Source organism: Lactuca serriola, chromosome 5 (assembly GCF_051521515.1).
Source record: "Lactuca serriola cultivar US96UC23 chromosome 5, Lser_US96UC23_V15, whole genome shotgun sequence".
In the NCBI taxonomy this organism is placed as follows: domain Eukaryota; kingdom Viridiplantae; phylum Streptophyta; class Magnoliopsida; order Asterales; family Asteraceae; genus Lactuca; species Lactuca serriola.
In genome coordinates, this window is record NC_136412.1 from 153,751,856 (window position 1) to 153,772,059 (window position 20,204).

The following is a 20,204-nucleotide window of genomic DNA, read 5'->3' on the forward strand; positions in this document are numbered from 1 at the left end:
GACACCATGAGGAAATTGAAGAGACAAATTAACATGATTAAAAATCTAAACTAATAAGGGAATGTAAAATCTATGAAGGGATGATATTTATAAATTAGTTATATGTTTCCAAAAATGGAGCCCAATCACATTTCGATGATGCTTCTATTTAGTGACCAGTAAGACCAGACTTCCTAGACTGAGAAAACTTTGAAATTGAGCTAATAATGAATCTACCATCCACAAGCTTGCACAAGATGTTCTTTACTTCTTTATCGACATATATAATATGGATAGACCTATAAAGAGTGTTCTTTATATTGCATGCATATAACAATTAACAAGTTTAGAAAAATGGATTTGCATCTCCTACAAAAGCGAATAAATACAGAAAAGTTTTTCACAAAGAATGATATGTTGAAGCTACGTTCATACCCTATCGACCCCCAACAACAGAGATGGTCACATTATTCACAGAGAAATCTTCTGCTTTGGTTTCATATGAAGTTGACTTTGAGTCCCCTCCACCTATCAGAAATGTTGGTCTGTTTGGAGTGGGTAATGATATGGAAGCATTGAGAAGCATGGAGATCATCTCTGACGTTGTTGGCCTATCTATTGCATTCTCTTGTACACACAGAAGGGCAACATGAACAGTCCTCAGGAATTGCTGTTCATCACAAGTATTTCCAAGTGATGTGTCCTTCAATTCCAACGAATCCCCTTGTTGCCATAGCACCCATGCCTAAATCATCAACACATGATTAATGATTTTGATCGATTGTCCCTTACTTTCCAACAAAGTGGTAAGGTTAAATTGTTTAATTAATAAAATTCAACTAGTCAAATCCCCTTTGGTTCTGTAGTGTACGTTAGTTAAGCCGTTTGGACATCATGAATATATAGGTCAACCGTAATATATAATTGTGGGAGAGAATAAAGTAACATGGTCTCATTTTCATTGAAGATCGTATAGTATTTAAAGATGTTAAAAGGAGATTTTGACTATACTTACATATCCAATAAGACTGAATGTCTCATCAAGATGAAAGAGGCTACTATTTCTTCTTCCACTGATGATTTCCAGGATCAAGACTCCAAAGCTGAAGATATCGGACTTGATTGAGAAAACCCCCCTCATTGCATACTCAGGAGACATATAACCACTGAATACAAAATGGTCACCAAGACTTTTTAGAAGTAGATAGCATGGAATCAGAAAAACAACAAATTCATCTAAAAGATACTCTATCAAGAATTGGATAATTGTGTTAGTTCTCATTTGTAATATTAAATCTAACTTTTTGCTAATAGATTGACCATGAAAGCATATAACTCAATGAGATTTTTGACACTTCAAGAGAGATGATCACTTACTATGTTCCAACCACCCTGTTAGTCATTGACTCGGTCTCGTTTTGCTCGCATATTCTTGCCATTCCAAAATCAGAAATCTTGGGGTTCATACTCTCATCTAAAAGAATGTTGTTAGCTTTTAGATCCCTATGAATCACTTTCATTCTTGAGTACTTATGCAAGTACAACAACCCTTGAGCAATTCCTTCAATAATGATAAATCGTTTAGGCCAATCCAATTCTGCCTTTCTGTTTTCATCTGCAAGCCAGTGAAAGAGTTTATAAAGAATATCACAAGTAAATTAAAGAACTGAATGCACATATGTCTCAAACAATGCATACCAAATACGAAGAAATCTAAACTTTTGTTGGGCATATATTCATATATTAACATCTTTTCTTCTCCGTGAATGCAACAACCAAGAACACGAACAAGATTTGTATGCTGGAGTTTAGCTATGAGTACTAGTTCATTCTTGAATTCCACAAGCCCTTGACTTGATGTTCTTGAAAGCCTTTTGATTGCAATTTCTCGCCCATCACTTAGTTTTCCCTGTTTTCTTAGTTGTATGATATATCTTTTAGTTAAATAGATATATAAATGCAATAACTAAAAAGACATAAAAGTTTGAGGTGACAGAAGTGTAACCTTGTAAACAGGTCCAAAACCACCTTGTCCGAGCTTATTTTGAAATGAAAAATCACTGGTGGCAGCCATGATAGAGGCAAAGCTAAATAATAACAAATCATTTCCTTTCACACCGTCCGGTTCAAGCTGATGTATATCCTTGAAGCTTTCAGAACTTGTCAGCTCCAAGAAATATTCATCTCTCTTCCGTCTCTCGTATTCTACAATCAATATCAGTGAATTAATAGAAAATGCAACTTGAAGTACAAACATAAGCTATTTTTAATATCGTTGCTATTTCTATACCTTTTTGTCTATGCTTTCTCTTCTTTATATACCATAAAGCCCCAAAACAAAGGAAAACAAGAAGAATGGAAACACTAATGGATATCCATATCCAATTCCTGTTCTTTTGTGTTTTGTTTCCTGCATTTTGGCTTGTTTAGTTTTACGGATGTTTAAATGGTAGCAAAAACCGTTACAAATCAAACATTATTACCTGTATCTCGATTGTCTGGATTTTGACTGATCACATACTTTGACGTAGAGTTATCATGAGGATTAACCAAAAAACTATTGTTTCCTGTCCAAATTACACAACCAGTTCCATTGGTGGTGTGGCTATTAAACCCCACACACTTGCAATCATTCCAGCACTTAATAAAACAATCGTTAATGGTTAAGCTTGAGTTCCCATCAACCACACCATTTGTCATATCCTGAGCAAAATCCCCATTCTTTTTACTAAAATTATCGTTCTCTGTCCTGCACTGAGGCAAACTCGACTCCACACAACCATTACCAGAATCATATCCATAACAAAACTCAGGGCTCCAAGCAGTAGCATTATTAATATCTCTAATTTGGCCTTTTGGTGTTAATATCCACATGGGTAAAGCAGCAATATTACCATCATAGCTAAAGTATCTTTCTTTATTGTTGTATACAAAAGTGAGATTATACATGGATTGACTACCTGGGCCATTCAATGAAAACATATATTGAAATATTTGGTTGTTTAGATTCCCACTAGTCCAGTAGGGTCGTCCTCGTCGTCGAATCATTAATCTCTGGGATCCTTTTTGAGTGGGTTCCCAACTCAGAGTAAAAGGTCCTGATTTAGGGTTTTCATTGCTCAACGAAGAAGTCAAAGTCCAATTCTGGCCTGTTGCCATGTCATACCCAAGCTTCATGCCAGGTAAAAGTACATTGGTTGGGTGATCAAAACTCTGCCACAAAACCCTTTTGTCAACTTGGTTAATCAGCCGAAAATTACCATTATCTTCGAGGGTTGCAGTCACATTTGCGTTTGGACCAATTTTAACATCGGTGATTCTTATTAGAGTTGTCCCTCCTGCAGTGATAATCAAGTCTCCGGTTTTGGTACTGATTGATAGGGTATGAGCGCCTGAGCTGGATATGATCGGTGCATTTGGATTAGCCACCCACACTTTCGTGGATTGAACATCGCTTGTGTACCAAATTCCCAAGTAACTGTAGTTTTCACCAAAGAACCCTAATGTGAAATTTCCACGCATGGAAACAAGCTGGTCTGTAGACTTGAGTTCACCGCCAAATTTGATTTTTGAAAATGAATCGGCAGCGGCACAAAATCTGATAGTGTAATCGGCACCACTACACAAAAATGTAGTAGTCTGTATATCATATGTGGTACTATAAGATCTTGGGCAGGCTGACCTAAACAACTGCGCATATGCTGTTGGCTTGCAAGATGAGGGTGATGAAAACGAGTCACTGCAACAATACTCGGGAGAGCGAAAAGCTGTACAAGCGCTCTTACACACCTGACCACCTGCAAAAGTTAGCTCCCTTGGACATCGCTGATTCAAGTCTTCAACACAACCCGTCTTTGCACAACTACGTAAACTGGAACCTGAACCGGCAGTTGGCTCCACAAGCATTGGCAAATTGTACCCCTGGTCAATGCTGACATCATAAATGTCTTGGCTGTTGATTTCGATTTGATTGATGAAGAAATCAGCAATCGTGGCGGGTGTTGTTCTTCCATATGGATTACACTCCATTTCATTGGTGACATTTGTGCCGCAATTACCTGTGGTACATGACCATTTACCTGAGCTATTGAAGTTGCAACCTGTCCGACCCCATATACTACCAATCCAGTCACCCGGAGCTTGAAAAGAGCGTGAGTTACCTTTTGTGAGCGCAAATCCGGTTTCATTTAAACTCGGAATGCTAAATATTGCAGGCCAGATAGTGAACCCACAGTCGTTTACAATAGTAAAAGTAACCCCCAAGGCTCCTGCAAATTCGTATAAAATTGCATTAAGAACAAAATCTTAGTGTGTGTATGTGTGTGTGTTTGGTACAGAAGTGTAGATCTACCATTTGAAAAGAAGAGGAAAAAGAGAAAGCTCAGAGTTTGAGAAACCACTGCTACATGAACTTGTGAAGATGCTGACAACGACCAAGAACCCATTATTCAATAAAATCTTGTATTTTCTAGAAAATAGTTTCGATTTTTCAAAAACGTGTGTAACTAAAGTTAGAGACGTGAATCTTTATCTTGTTGCTTCTGCTTGTATCCATAATGATGTAGGCTTGGATGGAGCCAAGATCATCCATGATAGCAGGCTAGCTAGCAGCTTTGGCCTTTGGGTGGTGGTGGTTATTGTCAAACTTTCTTTTTGATTAATTATTAAAGCATACGTTATTGGCAATTTGAAGTGGTGTTATAACAAGAAACAACAAGAGAGGAGTGGTGTGAATGGTGTTAGAACACCCTTTAAGAGGAGAGAGATAGAGATAGATAATATGTGTAGCCAATAGATGATATTGTTTCATCGGTCATGGCCACAACAAGAAACAACACTACTACACTACTAGACACAATAAGAAGGTGGGGTGGTGTTTATCTTGTTATGACTAGGTTATGAGGCGCCACATCAGCAATAATAGCATTTCTCGTTGCCCATACCATATGCTCTTAATGTTGGTAATGGTGTTGATTTGAAAACTAAATATGTTCCACATTTATTATGGAAATATGCTAATTGCTAATAGGTAGGAAAATAGTTTATTTAAATAAATTAAAAATCAAAGACAAAATAGTCTTTTACGTTAGACAGAAACCAAATGAATAATAAAAACAAATAGACTTCCAAGTTAAAAAAAATAAATTAAAAACCACACATATAAATTATCCTTATGCATACCGACCATTTCTGTAATTTATATTTTGATAAAGCAAAGTGAACGCGCAGCATGTTTATTAGAATTGGATGTACATAGTTGACCAGGTCAACAGCATTGCATCTTTGTCTAGCACCATTCTCAACACTTGAATACTATAATTCACTCGTCCTTTTCTTTGCATAATATACAAATGGGAACTTCCCAATGTAATTCTACATATATAATGATCCGTGCTTCAGGTGTTTGGCTGCATTCCTGCATCGTCATCTTTATATTTGCACATGGTAAAATTCTGTCTCATTATGGCAATGGCACTTGGGCCTTTAGCACTACGATAGTCAGGTCATCATATATTTTTTTATAAACTTACATATTCTATTAGGCAAGAATTTCATATATACCCTTAATAAACAATAAAATATCATATTTGCCCGCAGGGCTGGTCCTGACGGTGGGCAACACGGGCGACCGCCCAGGGCCCACGACTCTAAGGGACCCAAATTTTCTCAAATATATAATATATATACATATATAAAAAATAAATTTTGTGTATATGTTTTCTAAGGGCCCAATTACAAAATTAACCAAACTTTAGCCCAATGAAATAACATCTTTTTGTCTGTACTCTGAAACGCTTTTTAAAGTAACGTTAAGCAAACACTATCGTTTAGGGCGTCTTACAAGAATCCCCATCAAGCGGGAACCAATTAATCTAATTGATACCTCGTGAATCCTAATCGTTGCCTCATGAATCAACATCAGAATAATGATTCATAATCAGTTATGTCGTGTGACTTCTTCTCGTAGTCTCTTACCATCCTTTAGATTATAATAAATTATGTCGATTAAATGCAAAATTGCAAAGCACCCGACGAATGAGATAAAAACCATGAGGTTAGCTATAGATTTTTTTTTGTTTGTTTTTTTCCTCCGATTCTTTTGTTTCTCATTCTGATTTGATTTCTTATTCACACTCCTTATAGTTTTTATTTATTTATTTATTTATTTTCTGATTTTGTTTGTGTATCTGTGTCTCAGATTGCTAGATTGTTGGAGACTAGACTGTCAATTCTTTATAGCTTCTACCTACTTTTCATATTTTTTACTTAACAAGATAATTTCTTTGCAGATATCTAATTTAAAACTCAAAATTTTAAATCCAATCCTAATTTTTCTGATGTTTTAGTGTTGTTTCTTATTTTATTTTGTATTCGCATTCCTGATTCCTCGTCCTGGTATCTAATCAAATGTTGAAAGCTTATAGTTTTTTTTCTCAGATTTCTTGAAACTTAAATTTATATCTTCTGCCTACTTTTTAGATTTTTTTACTTAAGAAAGTAATATATTTACCGATATATGATTCAGAATTCAAAACTTTAAATCTAGTTTTAAATTCAGATGTTTGATTGTTTGTATTTGATTTTATTTTGCAATTGCACCTTGATTTAAATTAAATATGAAATTAGGCTTCTACAACTTTAACATAGAAATCATATATCAAAAATCAGATTTAATCTTTTCCCATAAGTAGATAATATTTAGCTATTGACAATCTACAATGTTTTCCAAAAAACAATTATCTAGAAGCCAAAAAAAGGAAGAAACAAAATTTTCTGATGCCTTCATTCAAACTTATAAAGAATCTATACATAATTTTTTTAAACCATCGAGGTCGTCTAGTTTGAATGAAAATGATACTAGTTTGAATGCAGAAAAACTAATTTGAATTAAAATGATAATAATTTCTCTTTTAGGTAATGTTGTGGTCATATTTATGTTTCTAATATTAATAGTGATTTTTTTTGTAGACTTTGTAACGATGTGTTTATTTTTAAATTAAATTAAATTCTATTAATTATTTTGGGACCCACTTTTTCTTTTTGCCCTGGGCCCACAATAGGTTTGGACCGGCCCTGTTTGCCCGACCTAATCTCTAAATATCATATATATCATTTCTAAGCTTTCAAAATATTATATTTACCCAAAAAAATTTATTTTAAACATTTTTAATCATTTTAAATTCGTATTTTTATCATTTGACTATTAAATCCTTATAATAAAGCTAAGTTTACAATATCACTTACACCCTTCATAAATTGTCAAAATATCATATTTACCAAAACTATTATTTTAATCAATTTGAATAACAAAAATATTAATGCCACAAATTAACATAAAGAGCCTAACTAACAATAATTTTTTCAAGAAAAATGCCGCAAACCAATTTTACTAACAAAAAAAGAATTGTTTAACTAACAAAAAAAGCTAAGTTTATAACAGATTACGCATAAATAAAACATGTAATTACTGATATGTGGAAGTGGAAGTATGACTCCTATGAAGACAATAATTAAATCCATTACCCATATGTTATATTAAGTTCATACTGGTGATTGAGACTCATAAAATTAATAATGACCAAAATGAATTGGTAAACCGTTTCTTTAGATTTTGTATTTCATCAAAGAAGTTGACAGAAAGAAAAAGTGGCGTATTGGATCAAGAAACTGGAGTAGATACAAATAAACCAAGAAAAAAAAAAGACAAGTTAAATGGGAATCATCTCTATCAATTTGTGAACAGTATCAAGTAACAAGTTACCATAATCTACAGTTCTACACATATCTAAGGAATTGACAAGAGCATACTGTATATTACGACCACTCTGTTGCCACAAGTTAACGATATTAGTAGCTTGAGTAAGAATAATAATCACTTGCTTTTGAGCAATCCATGGATTACTCTCGACCAACACTTTAAGCTCTTCCCAAGCACCTTTCCTTGGCCAAAAATAGTATGGACTTAATGCAATACTCTCGTATCCTGGAATCACTTGGTCTAGTGGAAGACCGATGTTTTTCTCCACCCATATATACTTCAAACTAACCTTGGTTTCTCCATCGGCTTCACAACAACTCCCGGTAACACAGTAAAACACAATTTCAAATCCCTAATGATGAAATTAATAAAACAAGATTCCAAAATTGCTAATGATGAAATCAATAGAATACAATTCATCATCTTTTGGAATTAAAGTCGTTGGTCAGGAATTAGAAACGATTCGAAAACAAGAAGTCGTTGTTGATGAAATCATGTGTTGGAATTGAAGTCGTTGATAAGGTAATCAACGATGATTCAAGAATAGAAGAGCAATGACATCAATGCGCTGGTGGATCGAAGTTGCTGATGAGGAAATCGGCGATGAGTCTGAACGGCGGAGCAACGAGGACAATGGCAGACTTGGGTTGTTTGTGTTTCCACTTTCCAGACTTGGTTCGTGTTTGTGATGGGATACAAATTATTTTTGCAATCCTAAAATGAGGGTATTATTGTCAATTTCAATTTGTTTTTAGTTAAAATGATTTAGAATAAATATAAAATATTAAAAAAATGTTTTAAAATGTTAAAAAAAAGATTTGAGTAAATAAGATATTTTGAAAGCTTAGTAAGATTATATATGATATTTAGAAATTATGTTTGGTAAATATGATATTTTGTTGTTTATTAAGGATATATATGAAATTCTTCGTTCTATTATTAACATGCATATGAAAAACATAACTTGTTTATGAATCAGTGGCTTTTTGTGAGAGAATTGGCTTAATTTAAATAAATGGTCCCTGAGTTGGCTTAATTTACATACACGGTCCATTTTATTTTGTTGAACTTGATACTTTTGGTCCCATTCTTGTTATATATATATATATATATATATATATATATATATATATATATATATATATATATATATATATATATATATATATATTAAAGATTTTTGTGAGGGAATTGACTTAACTTAAATAAATGGCCCCTAGATTTTGTTGAACTCGACACTTTTGGTCTCATTTATGTTTCTAAAAAATTACACTGTGGGCGAAGCCCGAAATCACCTATTAGTTATTATTATTTAATAACGTGAGAAACAGTAGCTATATTAATATTTTATTAACTACTTTCTGTTGTTTATAAACACGGTTCAAAATAACGCTTAACGGTCATCTGATGTCAATGTCAAGTTTTAGACTTTTACGATTTGTGGTGAGACATATTGTTTGTAAGTCGTGACTTAAAGCGACAATTTTATATATAATTAATAATTTTATGTATATATATTCTACTAGTATTCATTTTTACATACATATATAATTTAAGGGGATATTTTGTTAGAACAAGGCGTTGAGTACAAGTTTTTGAGTCATGACACACCATGACAAAGCATAACGAATTTTAGAACCTTGGTTATAAACTATGTGTTTCAAAAATAATACTGTAATCTCTGTTAAAAACAAACTTGATAAACAGTAACTATATTAATTAACAAAGTTGATAAATAGTAACTATATTAATTATCTTATTACTTACTTTTTATTCGTTATAATGGTTTTTCAAGTATAATATTCTATTTGGTTATGATATTCTATTTGTCTTCAACTCATTGGGGTGTTGTTATTCAAACCCAAAATCATTTTAGTAAAGTCAAAAACAACCTATGTTTGTGTGAAACTTGTTTGTCAAAACCTGAAATCACTTACGATTATTAATAAAGTTTTTATTTATTAATATATCGAATTATTTTTCACATAAAACGATGTCCATATATATACCTCAAAGTTAATCATATTTTACTTTATACCCTTCAAGTTTTATAAATCTATAAATTACCTTTTAATTTTTAATTAATGTTTTAATTTATTAGAACTTCATATAAAATGTGTTTTTTCCAACATTAAAATATGATATTTACCATATTTACCTAGGTAATATAAAAAATTAAAAAAAAAAGTATTCAACTCTTATTTTCATAAATTACAAAGCAGGCTCATAAATAAGAAACAACTCCACAGTTTCGAAAAGTCTCATGCTGATACTATTATACATGAAACCAACAATAAAAACTCAAAAAATTATTGTTTGTTTATAATCTGATTAATTTAGTACCATAACTAGGCCCTGACCTAAAAGTTAATACTATATTTATATTACATAAAATTATCAATAACCTAAACCCGTAAGAAAAAAAATAGTTTATTTTTTCACATATTTTTAAATGATGGATTTATCCTTAGTTATGGTATTTTGTTATAAAATTGTTATACCATAATTAGCCTCTCAACTAAAATTTGACTTTACCATAATTCTAGAGTAGCTTATATTCTCATACAAATGTTACAATAAATATTTTTAACAAGACGGTAGTAAGTGCAAATTGTAATTTTTATTAACTGTACACATGCTTGATAAACAAAATAGTTGTATATATGTTTTTGTGCGACATTATTAATAATGCAGAGAAAAAAAATTAGATCCCATCCAAATGACTATTAACATAATTTTTATTAATCGCATATATAAAGATTAATAATCAACTAATTACACCACTTATGTGTGTGAGAGAGAGAGATTCTTAATAAAATTTAAAAATATATAAATAACGGAAATTTAATTAAAATAACAATATAAAATAAAAAAATGTAAAAACTTTTTTTACGACAAAAAAAGAAAAAAAAAGGGCTATGACGTGCAAATTTTAAAACCACAGAAGCTAACGTGTAAAAGTTTTAATTATTACTTTTGTTTAGAAAAATATAGCATCAATTGTGTAATTTTATCTTATAATTATAAACATAGGCAAAAAGTTAATTAGTTTGAACCAAAAAGTAAAAATAAACAAAATTAATTATATCAGATACCACAGAAATTACATTAGGTATTATTAATAGATATAGTCAATATATTTTTTAACATTTATTTTGACTGATTTGACTAAGGTGGTTTCTAGTATGGTGTTGATAGAATGTTTGGCAAGATTGTCTCTATTACCAAGGAGAGATGAGTGGTCGAGCCTTCCTCCTTTCCAATCATTTTTTAGACAAAACTGTAAAATTGGTCCTGTGGTTTTCTAAAAATTTTAGATAAGATCCAAAAAGTTTTCAAGTTGCATGAAGGTCCAAAATCAAAAACTTTCTTTGGTTTTAGTCCCTAAAAGAGTTGAAATGACTTTTATGCCCTTTTAATTTCTTTTTAAAATTTTCTTTATTTATTTAATTGTTTTATAATAATAATAATAATAATAATAATAAAGAAATGGGCCCTACAAGCTAAAACACCCCGACTCATTTCTTTCTCCCTCTCTCACTCATCAAAAAGTCATCGGCGTCAAAATTGCTCTCCATTCTCACTCACTTTTCCCGTAGAGAAGCCCTAATGCCGCCGCCCTAAGGTCGCCGTCGACCGCCCAGATTTCTCGCCACCCTTCATTGCCGGTAAGTATCTTACTTCTCATCGCCTCTATTCCCCCTCTCCTTCTTGAACCAATTGATTCACCTCTTGATAATTGAAACCCGCCATCACGAAACCTCGATGGTAAAACCCCATTGTCAGACATCTACAAATTTTTTGTCTTTTCATCTTCAAGAATCTACCTCCCAACCCCATTGTCGGCATCATCCTGTCAATTGTGCAACCTCCTGATGAGTGAGCCCCACTGCAGGTTTCCTGTACACAGCTCCAATGAAACCCCCTTCCCCTTCAGGAGGTCAAATTAAACTTTGAACTATGTATTGCCTTTCTGGAGAAGTTTTTCAAGTTCAGTGAAAATCTAATTTGCATAGAGAATTGAGATGGTCACATTGGATCAAAAGAAAAAGAAATTTGATGTGTGTAACAGAGAAAAAGAGGTAAGTTTCGATTTGAAATAAGATGCAATGTGTTTTGGGTTTTGCGGATTCCAATTTTGGAGCTGGAAAATAGATTCCAGGTAGGGTGATTGAACGGTGAGGAGAGAGGGAAGCAAAGATCAGATCAGTCGATGGTGCTCGAGTTTGAGGAGTTACCAAAAGTGGGTTATGTTCACTGGTGTCAAAAACACCAACCATTGTATTCTAATACCACACTAGTCAACTAAGTAGAGGTTATGGAGTTAGTTTTCCTTCGTTCTTTTGCTGATAAGGGAGGGATTAGGATGAGACCGGATGCAAGATTATTAGAGAAACCTCGAGTTTTGAGGAGTTACCAACAGTGCGTATGTATATGTAATTTTCAGGCTTCAGATTGAAATTTGAAACTGGTTTATATACAATCACAAATATAAAAAAACGAAGAAACTAGTATCTGTGTGTGAAATATGTATGTGGGTTTTGAAGAGAAAGGGAGGGGTGAACGATAACATACATCGGAGGATGGGATACGTCGGAGATGTTCTAGCCTTTTGGATTTGATCGCCTGTGAGTATGTGTTTGTGTGTGTGAGAGAAAGAGAGACATAAGATATAGAGAAGGAGAGTTTTACCTATTTTCTTTTTATTATTATTAATATTTTTGTTATTGAAATGTTAATAAAATGTAAAAGTAAATAAATAAGGGTATAATCGTCTTTTCAAGTTTTTTTGGACTAAAATCGTAGAAATTTCTTGATTTTGGACCTTCCATGCATGCAAGTTAAAAACATTTTGGACCCTATCCAAAGTTTTTAGAAAACCACAAGGACCAATTTTACAGTTTTGTCCATTTTTTTATTACCCTTTTTTAACCAAAACGTTTTGTAAATTTCAAATGGACAAAAATTGCAAAAATGGTCAATTTTGATTTTTGAAAATTGTTATTTTCGTTTAAAAAGTTTTGGACTAGCATCACTATCACTAGTCCAATATATATATATATATATATATATATATATATATATATATATATATATATATATATATATATATATATATATATATATATATATATATCTTGTGGTTTTCATCCATAAAAAATTAGGACCTTAAAATGACTAGTTTATTATTTTTATTTGTTTTTTTCCCTTTCATTTTCTTTAGTTTACAGTTTTTCTAATAAAGAAAATCACACCTACACTCCTACCCATTTGTTCCACTAGTAATCCAATGTCTCACACCAATAATGACCAACTTTTCCATCCCCTTCTCCGCGCCTTCTCTCTCTTTCTCACCATAAATAACCATCTTCGCGAAGCGTATGTACTAGTCGCTCGCTAGAAATGTCCAACCTAAAGTTAGTTAGGGTTTACCGACAAGAAATGAGATAGAAAGCGAAGGAACAGATGTAGGAGTTTCACATTTTGGACATAGAAACACCACCATAATCATCAGTAATTTAGCGCTACCATTATCGTTATTGGTTAACCTAATGTTGCCGTCATCTCCATTGATGGATACTCAAAATTGTTGGAGGCTCGGACTTGGAAATAAATGAAGACAATCTCGACTGGGTTGTAGAAGGCGGTAAATCCAAATTAGGGCTTTCAAACCCTAAACCACCCCTATATTCTCCATGTCATATTGCGATAAAATCCTAGAATTATAGAGACATCTAAGTTTCAAGCGCTCAACCGACAGAGGTTTGTTGAAGCTAGAGTTCAGGTGATGGTAGAGATTTAATGATAATGGAGGCAAAAGATAAAGATACAGTTTGCTGGTTTAGGGTTTGAGTGTTCTTTGATATGTATTGTAGAGAATGAAGAGTATTAGACTTAAGGACAAATGATAGATTAAATGATATACAAGAACACGATTGTAATGTTGCCACTTTTAGTCCCTATGTTTATAGTAACTTTTTTTTTTTACTTTGATTTTAGCCACAATACTTTTTTTGTTGCCACTTTTAGTCCCAATGTTTATGCCTTTACAATTTTACCTCATGCAAAGCATGGGTTCTCCACTAGTTGATAATAAACCAAATTAAAAAATCCAAAATAAAATACATGTATGTTTATGCCTTTACAATTGTGTTTTATATGTATTTAATACTAGGAAAGAACAAGCATTTGCTACATACAACTATAATCACAATACAATATAAACATTAATATTGAAAGTCCAAAACACATTATTCACACATTATTCAAACATCATTCCAAACTTTTACTCTTTTAGTCCTTTATTAACAACACGACATATTTACTAATCAAGTAACAATATCAAGTAATTACTTATCAAGTAAATTACTATATATTCGTATATTAAACCAAAAGAATGTGCATAACATTAATTGTCATAATATGAAAGTACATATCAACAAACTACTCATAAATTATACCAAACTCCCTAGAAAACAAAACAAAACAAGCCTCCTACAAACAAATTTCACACCTAAACACCCATTTGTATCCATTCACAAAAGCGTATGACACACTAATTATAGACTTATGCATTGCACAAGTTCTATGGAAGCCATGGAAGTGTACATGTTTCCTCCCCTCCTTATTCAAGTTGAGATGAACCTTAGAACAAGTTGCTCTAAGATTCCACTTACCTTTTCCTCTGTGGTAAGCATTGTTCAATATGTCCAAAGCTTCCAGCTTCCTATGTCTCCCTTCAGCCATCACCATCATTCCCAGGACAAATGTTGAATCCAAATGTCCCAATTCAGATGCTTCTTCAAGCATCGTTTTCCCTTCATGATCAGCTTCTAAGAAAAATAACTTCATTTGAAAAAAAAAACATTAAACACACAACTTCTAGTTAAAGTAATGCAAAACAAGAAACAAATTAATTAATAATATGCATATATATAACAACATACAAATCCATTCCTGAACATAATACTTAGGTTTCTCATCTCTATGCATTTGTTGACAACCGTATGTTTCTAGTCAGACCAACCACGAAATCGTAATCCATCTACCTCCATATGTTTATATACTTCATTTTTTTTCCTGCCTCGTTAAAGAATTTGTAACTGCAAAGGAAACACAACATTCACTCCAAAATGTAAAGACAACTCAAATACACTTGCAAAACAGAACGATCGAAGACAAAACTTACACACTCTTCATCCTGAAAGCCTCGACTGCTGAAATTTTTCCGAAGTTGACTATTATTTTCTCCATCACTTCCAATGACATGTATGTTAGCGATTTCCTTTGATTTCTTGATTGCGTCTTCGAAGAAGTACTAGCTTCCATAATAATAAACCTTCAGTAAGATAAAGATTTTGCGAAAATGATTTTAGGGTTTTTTTTATTGTCGGAATTTTGAAATTGGGGTTGTTTGCAAGTGATTGAAATAAGAGTGAGGAACTGAAACAACGTGTTTCGTCGGAAAACATTATGGCACCTAGAAGATGTTCCATTATAAAATGACAAAATTGTCCTCATATATACAATGACTCATATTTAATTAGTAAGGGTAGTCTTGTCAAAAGTCATAATTAGAAGAAAAATCAATTTCTATTTTAATACAGAACTGACACAAATGATATATGTTGACCAATGACCCATATGTCATCAATGGGTGATACCATCACACCGTAAGCAACTACCATGTTGACCAATGACCCATATGTCAGCCATGGACACCATAAGCAACTACCATGTTGACCAATGACCCATATGTCATCCATGGACACCATAAACCACTACACCATGTTGACCAATGACGGGTATGTCATCCATGGACACCATAAGCAACTACCATGTTGACCAATGACCCATATGTCATCCATGGACACCATAAGCAACTACCACATTGACCACTGACCCATATGTCATCTATGGACACCATAAGAAACTACCATGTTGACCAACGACCCATATGTCATCCATGGACACCATAAGCAACTACCATGTTGACCAATGACCCATATGTCATCCATGCACACCATAAGCAACTACCATGTTGACCAATGACCTATATGTCACCCATGCACACCATAAGCAACTACCATGTTGACCAATGACCCTTATGTTATAAATAGACACCATAAACAACTACCATGTTCACCGATGACCCATATGTCATCCATGGTAATTAAAATGAAATACAGAAGAATACAAGCTAAAATCTGAACAGAACAAGAAAAATAGGCGTAATGGTGTGGCTGATGGAGTAGCAAAACCTATACATAATGTTGGAACCGCAAGTCATTTGAAGATAGCTTCTGATTTGGTAATTTTTTAAATGGTACATCGTATAAATGTTTATAAATGTTTATCTGTATATTTGAAATTTTATATGGTATTTATGCAGATGAGGAAATTAGGACGTGATCCACCCCATAGTGAATTGTTTCTGTATACACACACAAAGAATCTGTTGGGTTAGGAGCAAAACATCATTCCTATGGTGTTCATGCAACCCTAATTGCTTTGATCTAGGTTTTCTACTATGAACACAAAAACATTGAATACCAAAGCAATGATCCTATGAACTAGCGTATAACAATCTTATTGACATATAAACTAGGGTTTAGATCTTACCTTTCTTGTTATGTAGTAATAACAAGTTCTCCTTGAATATCCTTGACCTTTTAAAGCTTAGTACCTCAAATGTTGCACCTCTAATGGAGTCACAAACACCAATAGCAACAAGATGACTTAGGAGAGGGGAGGAAATCGGCTAGGGAAACACCAGGAAGTATAGGGCCGAAATCCTTATGTTAGGGGTCTATTTATACTTGTGGTTGCTAGGGGTTTTTAATTGGAAACCCTAATATGGCTGCTTAAGCCTTAAGCAGCCCATTGACTCCTTCTAGAATATCCCTTGGATGATTTCCTTATGGCTTCCCATAGAATTCATCCAACCTATATTCCATGGTGATCCATCAGCCCAATTGCAATTATCTTATAATTACAGTTCCAGCCCCTAAGTTTAATTAATCTCTTTTGACCACAAAATTAATTAATTCTTGATCAATATTAATTAAACAATATGATTTCTCTATTAATATATTATTCATATAATATATTAATAAATCATAATTAATCCTTTTTCTTCATAATTCATCCTATCAGTTGCTATGGTGAAGGCAACCCAAAAGGATCATGCTCATAATCGGGTCAAGTACATACCAAAATAGTTATGGGTTTAGACACCTAATCCAACAGTCTCCCACTTGGATAAGTCTAATAACTATTTTGCAAGTACGACTTCAGAACCTGATCAGAAATCGTAGCTTTCAAAAGCCGCAGTTAACTCTGATCTTATCAGAAACGCGTCATTTAGATAAGGGATCATATATTCCTCCATTCTAGATATCGTATGGACTGAGACATGGATTTTAATCATACTCTCTGTTCATGTATTGTTTCCCAATTTCCGATTTATGACGACTGACAACAGACTACAATTGAACACATCAACTTAATTCAGGCTTGGCCAATCACTTAAGGGTGTCATCACTAAATCATCGAGGGGCCCACATATATCGCTTTTATCCAACTTTGGGTAAAAGGAATGGATAAACATCGACTCAAATGCTTGCTTGTACCTACTCACCAAATAACACACAACAATATGTTTTATAACACCAAGTTATTGGTGCGTTTACATATTATCGATGTGTAACCGACTTGTAAGTTACAACTCACATGTCTCGGTTTCAAGAATATAAGATATTATCGTCTCATTAATCACTCGTGATAAAATCCATGAAGTGATTCAAGTGAGCGTGGGTTTAATCCAATACTCAAATCTTATTTCAGGAGTACTCATGAACACTACATCCGACTTTTGCTATGTCTAAAACGCTTCAAACAATCTACAGTTGGATTCATGATAGTCTAGCTTCAATACCTACTTCCAAAGTATTTATCGACTGTGGATGGTTTGAATAAGCTTATTATTCGGGAAGTCAAAACATGCAAAGTGAAACACAATAATAATACTAATCCTATATGGCCCTAAACTTTTGAGTATAAATAAAACACCTTTATTTGATCACCATATTTATTACTCATTATTCATTGTATAATGTTTTGGATAATCAACTTATTACTTGAATTATAACAATAGTTGTCCCATGCTCCAAGCATGCATACTATGTTTACCTATGCTCCTTACTTTGTAAAATAAAACACATTTCCAATGATGCTCATTTCACAATTCTCAATCCTTATCATAAGTGTAAGAATATCAAATTCTTGCCACTATTAGAATGTGTTAGATTCAAACATTTAATGCAACGTTCCTTTCATAATGTCATCGCACCAAAGCCACCAAGACTTTGCCAATGATATTACAAAGTGCTCTATTGGAGATTGTTACAAGGCAATTCCATAAATATGAAGTATCACATTCAAAGTACATTCCTTTAAACATCCTTCTTGCATAAAAGTTTCTAATGTAGACATAGATTCTCGATATCCAACTCCCAATATGGAAATATTTCCATATTTTCCATACGAAAACTCATTATTAATAGAATCATATCTAATCATAATAATGTCATTACGATCCATTTGCTACTATACTTCCAACTGCCCATAAGTAACCAATCCTTGGCGAACCTTAGATTATCCTTGACAGTCAGTTAATTATTTTAGTCATATCCGGTTCTGGTCCTTTTCCCTCTTAATTCCCTAGGCATTTGGAAAATCTAGAATGGTCGAATATTACAACATATGCAATTGATCCTATACCCGAAGCGTATGGGACACGATTCATAATGAAAAACGTGATACTTTACCAGTTTCTTGCTATAATATTGCCATATATAAAATTCCTTTATGTTGAATCTTTTCAACATAACATTTATATATATTCTTTGACTAATTTTGATTAAAATTTCTCGATCTAAGCTTTTAGATTTGAAATGAGGTATAATATTCTCTCCCTTAATTATATCAAAACAACTTTTCAACCACTGCAACTTTGCAAAGTGAAACTTTTGATTTCTATAATTAATATTGCTAACTTGCAATACTTAAAATAATAATCATGCTCCCACTAACATGATAACTATATCCATACCTGCATAACATTTATGCTCCCACTAGCTTTGACACGTATTCATAAAACAGTTGGGCATCTAGAAATCAATACTTGTTGACTTCCAAAGTTCATATTTCTAATACGATATGCTTCAATAAGCCTTTATCTAAGCTTCTCAAACTCATACACCTTTCCTTAGATAGCTCATATGTATGTCTAAACTATTTCAGAACTTATAGCAATAATTCGTAAATGTTTAGACTAATTGCCAAATCTAACAATTCGAACTATGAAGAGGGATGCCGTAATCATAATCGAATTTGAGAACGCGAATATCACTTAGATTTTATGGTGTATGTGCTATTATCCATGTTAATTTGCCATAACCATAATCATAAGATAATGTTTGTGACAAATCTAAACTCATATGGACAGAACTTGTTCATTCTTAATATCTTGCCACCAAGGGTCCTACCATTGCTTCCAAGTTATTTAGTAGCTCACCTATACTAGTCAATGCACTTTCATTGAACAAGGTGCTTGCCTTTATGCAGTCAATTGAGAACTCATAGAACTCATATGCATAAGTAACTTTACTGAAATGACATAGAAACAAAATTTTGTCAACACGATAGGTTACAAACCTCAAGTCATGTGCTAGTCTCTAACAGGTTTACTCTTGATTAGTTCTTGAACCTTTTCAAGATCATTTAGACTCCCACTGACCTCTTAACATATAAGATTATCTTTGTCAAGAAACATTTCTTGACAAACAAATATTTAGGAGTTAGTGAGGATTCTTACCAAGACAAACACTACACACAATTGGTCTTAGTTGGTCTTGGTCTTATCTAATATGCCATAACTTACCAATTTCAAACATGCAAGAGTAAGAAAAACATTTTTCTACTCTACATTTGATGAGTGTGTTAAAACTTCTTAAGATGTGTCACTCAAGTCACAATCTTGGAGTATAACTCTAAGACTTGATTTTGAAACGAAGTATGATTCATCCTTTTGATTTAACCATTTCAACAATTTCTGATTCCTCTTCTTAGCCATACTAGTTCACTAAGGTGTCCTTAGAGGATCAATTGTGATATAGTTACATAATCAATGAGACGATCATAAAACTTGATACTAAAGTATTCTCCCATATTTTTAGATTGGAGAAACTTTTATCTTTCTGCCTTAATGATTCTTCTTATTCGTTCTGCCATACATTGAAACTTTTCAATGATTCAGAATTATACTTAATCTTTTAAGTATAACCATATTTACTAAACTTTTAGCAAATCATGACGAATACTCTTATCGTTCTTTGTGGCGGACTTGACTTAGTGCACAACAATGCGTACTAGATCCTTTATTCCTTCACTTGACTCACATACT

General features: G+C 33.0%; 1 protein-coding gene and 1 long non-coding RNA gene across 2 annotated transcripts; one reads left to right on the forward strand and one right to left on the reverse strand.

Moving 5' to 3' along the window:
- Positions 1-275: 275 nt before the first annotated feature.
- LOC145053139 (G-type lectin S-receptor-like serine/threonine-protein kinase At1g67520) lies at positions 276-4,633 on the reverse strand. The gene is made up of 8 exons (XM_079001152.1): positions 4,331-4,633; positions 2,463-4,247; positions 2,270-2,389; positions 1,985-2,184; positions 1,678-1,888; positions 1,357-1,594; positions 995-1,145; positions 276-724 (listed from the first exon to the last, which is right to left on the reverse strand). Exons 1-8 carry the CDS (start codon positions 4,422-4,424, stop codon positions 416-418), a joined length of 3,108 nt encoding a protein of 1,035 aa, XP_078857278.1. The 5' UTR covers positions 4,425-4,633; the 3' UTR covers positions 276-415.
- Positions 4,634-11,263: 6,630 nt separating this feature from the next.
- On the forward strand, positions 11,264-12,558 carry LOC145053141 (uncharacterized). Its single transcript, XR_013684360.1, has 2 exons — positions 11,264-11,406; positions 11,634-12,558. It is a non-coding gene; the product is annotated as an uncharacterized LOC145053141 (long non-coding RNA).
- Positions 12,559-20,204: the final 7,646 nt, after the last annotated feature.

Excerpts from the sequence above, each read along its gene's own strand:
- LOC145053139 (XM_079001152.1), bottom strand. The coding sequence starts at position 4,424 with ATGGGTTCTTGGTCGTTGTCAGCATCTTCACAAGTTCATGTAGCAGTG. Across the intron at positions 1,889-1,984 it reads GTTTTGGACCTGTTTACAAG|GGAAAACTAAGTGATGGGCG; the intron begins GTTACACTTCTG and ends CTAAGAAAACAG. Across the intron at positions 1,146-1,356 it reads AACAGGGTGGTTGGAACATA|TGGTTATATGTCTCCTGAGT; the intron begins GTAAGTGATCAT and ends TTTTGTATTCAG.